At 49.4% G+C, this 3,671-nt stretch overlaps 1 protein-coding gene across 1 annotated transcript; it reads right to left on the bottom strand.

Moving 5' to 3' along the window:
* Positions 1–1,264: 1,264 nt before the first annotated feature.
* On the bottom strand, positions 1,265–3,202 carry LOC135374636 (uncharacterized protein K02A2.6-like). The gene is made up of 3 exons (XM_064607591.1): positions 2,548–3,202; positions 1,481–2,377; positions 1,265–1,416 (listed from the first exon to the last, which is right to left on the bottom strand). The coding sequence occupies exons 1-3, from the start codon at positions 3,200–3,202 to the stop codon at positions 1,265–1,267; spliced, it is 1,704 nt and encodes a 567-aa protein (XP_064463661.1).
* Positions 3,203–3,671: the final 469 nt, after the last annotated feature.

The raw sequence follows: 3,671 nt of genomic DNA, 5'->3' as shown, positions 1-3,671 counted from the left end.
CCGGCCATTTGCTGTGATAATCCACCAGAGTAAGTGCATAGGGATACGGCTGTGGGTTCTGCTCAAATGGTCCAACGATGTCCAATCCCAGCTTCGACCACGGTGCTTTAGGGAATGGTACTGGATGAGAGGTTGCTGGGCGGTCTTCGCGGACTTATCGCAAGCCTGGCAGACAGAGCATGATCGTACCATCTTTTCCACGTGAGAATCCATGCCTGGCCACCAGTAGTACTCTCGCAACCTCTGCTTCGTGCGGACAATACCACAATGGGTGTCATGAGCAGATGCTAGGAGCCGGTCAGTCCACAGCCTGAGGAACGACAATGCGATCTCCTCGTAGTAGTAGTCCGTCCACGGAAGAAAGCTCATCTCGACAACGGTAAAACGGAAGCAGTGATGTCGGTAAATTGGCGCAAGGCCACGAGTTGTCTTCAATGAATTTGACAACAGCAGTAATCGAAGATCGACTCGTGAAGCTTCCTGCATTTCGCTTTTTGATACTGCAGACGAAACTACGCAGACAACTTCCTCGTCGAAGCTATCTTGAGCAGGCAACGGTAGCCTGGATAGGGCATTTGGTCAATTTTTAGGTTATTTTGGTCAATTTTTTTTTGTCAATAGGGCGCAATATTGGTCGCCTTTCTTGTATTTGATGGTGAAATTGTAGTAGAAGAGCCGAGCAGTCCACCGTGAGATGCGAAGGGGCCGGTGTCCACTTCCCTGTGAACCCAGGAGTGTGACCAAAGCCTGGTGGTCGGTGCGTAGTGTAAACGGTCGTCCCCATAGGTATACGTGCCAGTGTTCGCACGCCCACAAGCACGCCAATGCTTCCCGTTCGCCTACAGAATACTTCCTTTCTTGGGCAGACAGCGTTCGGGATGCAAAAGCAACAGTGCGCAGGTGGTTATCCTGCAGCTGCTGTAAAACGGCACCCAACCACAAGAAGAAGCATCGGTACTTACTACGACTGCTAGACGGGGGTCGAACATGTGGAGAATGGGACATGAAGCTAGCATTGATTTGATACGAATGAAAGACTCCTCTGCTTCTTGTGTCCAGGAAAATGATTCTCCACTTCTCAAGAGCTTCCTCAGTGGCTCCAGGACCTGTGCATAATGCGGAAGAAATTTGCCATAATAACCGACAAGGTCAAGAAATGACCGAAGAGATTTTATGTCGGTTGGCGGAGGGGCTTTCTCGATGGCTTCCGTAGCCGATGGCAAAGGTGAGAGCCCTCGAGCACTCACAGTATGTCCTAAGAAAGTCAGTTCGGGGACGTCAAAAATGCACTTGTGGTTGAGCCGCAAGCCTTCTTGCGAAAGTCGTTGTAGAACTGCTCGAAGGTTGTCCATATGCTCCTGCTCAGTCGCCCGTACACGATGATGTCGTCAATATAGAATAATACTCCTTGACAGCCTTGCAGTAGGAGTGACATCATAAGCTGGAACGCTGACGGAGCGGATGCAATTCCAAAGCATACACGTTTGAAACGGTAGAGGCCATCGTGGGTTATAAAATGCTGTTAGATCCCTGCTGTCTGGATGTAAAGGAACTTGATGATATGCTGAAGCTAAATCGAGCTTGGAGAAACGCGTAGCTCCAGACAGGGCATTTAACAGTTCATCTGTATGGGGCAAGGGGAAACAATCTGGTATGACTGCCTTGTTTGGCTCCCGGAGGTCCACACAAAGGCGGATGGAGCCATCTTTCTTTTTCACCACCACGATTGGTGATACCCATTCCGACGCAGTAATCTTCTCTATTATATCTTGCTCTTCTAGTCGTCGCAGTTCATCTGAAACTTGTTCGCGAACTGTGAGCGGTAGCTGTCGCAATTTACCAGTAACGGGCTTGACTTCCGACCGCACTTTCACCTTGTGCACGTAGTTCTTTGCAATTCCTAGCGTACCATCAAACAGGTGTTCGAAATCTGAAGCGAGTACTGACGGTAATGGAGTAGATACTGTGTTTGAGCACGTAAGGTGGAGCCGGTCGATCCTAAGTTCCAGTGCGGTGAGCGCGTCAAGGCCCAGTAGAGTTGTACCGCTCGAAACGACGTAGAAGATCACACACACTTTGCGGTTCTTGTGGGTTACCGATGCTGGGAAGCAACCGACTATAGCGATGCGGCTTCTTGAGTAGTCGAAGAGGTTGATGGACGTCGGCCTCAATGTAATGCCAGAGAAGTGCTTGTTGTAAATTGCTGCAGAAATAATGGATACTGACGAACCTGTATCCAACAGGAAATCGACGTTGGTGCCTTCAACATTTACTGTAAGATATATTCCAGTCTTGCGCCTCGTTTCGGGTGATGCAAGTTGGAGTACTGTTGGGCTGTCGTCTTGCGAGGTCGACCCAGAAGTGCTCGGATCCGAAGCTAATGTACGAACTCGGCCAGAAGATCGGCAGACCGACCGAAAGTGTCCTATCTTATTGCAAGCCAAACACTTTTTGTTCTTGCTCTACATGAAGGTGAGTTCGCGAGATGATCCGCCGACCCGCAACGAAAGCAATGTGTGCCTGACGTCGGTACCGATGGTCTGTTACCAGTTCGGAACTGCTTGTTAGCAGTCTGCTTGAATCGTCGCTTGGCAACTTCTTGTACAGTGAAATCTTCTTCGTACTTGTGGAATTGTTTCACTTCCTTCTGTGTTTGCTCAAACTGACGCGCGAGAGCCAGAGTCCTATCCAAGGTAAGGCCAGAGCCTTCGAGCAGCAAGCGCTCACGGAGGTGAGGAACATTCGTACTCTCCACAATTTGGTCCCTGAGCATTGCGTCGCATGTGGATCCAAAATCGCAGCTGTTAGCTAGCTGACGAAGTGCAATGAGGTAGTCGTCCGTCGTTTCACCAGATTGTTGACGACGTTGTCGAAAATTATGCCGTTCGGCGATTGCGTTTGTCGCGACATCATAGTGCACGTCCAACGTGTGCAAAGCCTTTGCGAAAATATCCGGTTGCCCAGTAGAGTCTGCCGAACCTGATGATGTAGTTGAAGAATCACCCGATGGTAGCAAATCGAAGATCCGTTGACCTTCGCTTCCCAAGCAGTGGTAAAGAATCGCCTTGCGACGCGTTGCGGATTCACTGTCCAGTCCAGTTGCGATGAGGTAATTCTGGAACGATTTCCGCCATGACAGCCAGGTTTGCGGAGGCTTACCAGGATTTTGAAGAAAGAATGGTGGCGGCGGAAGACCAGACATTGTAGCAAGTCGTAAGTAGTTCCCGTCTTGTAAGTAGTTCCCGCTCGTCGCCAAAATATGGTGTGGTGTCTTACACCGAATGTACAGGGCAGAGCCCAGTTACGCAGCCTGACTCCATCGTTCCATTCCCAAACCTTTTATTGCACGCGCCTCGAGCCATCATGACGATGCCTCGCCGATACCACAATGATTTATACACGTTAATCACCGGAATGAGCGCGTCAGACAAATCAATATTAATTCCATTGGTTTCATGTTGAACTACAAGGAACAGATCAAATGAAATCATCACCAATAAAATAGGTAACCAAGTATTGTATCGTGCTGTCACAGCCCACACATTAAAATTAGTCCCGTTTCATAACGAAGCCCACCCCGATCTTCAATTTGACGTTACCCCCACAATTCGGTAATGCATCACTTCGACCTGGGAGTTGCCACGAGCCCTTTCGCGAACTTACATACCGGT

This window comes from Ornithodoros turicata, unplaced genomic scaffold (genome assembly GCF_037126465.1).
Source record: "Ornithodoros turicata isolate Travis unplaced genomic scaffold, ASM3712646v1 Chromosome87, whole genome shotgun sequence".
Classification (NCBI taxonomy): Eukaryota; Metazoa; Arthropoda; class Arachnida; order Ixodida; family Argasidae; genus Ornithodoros; species Ornithodoros turicata.
This window is presented reverse-complemented; position numbering and strand designations above follow the sequence as displayed.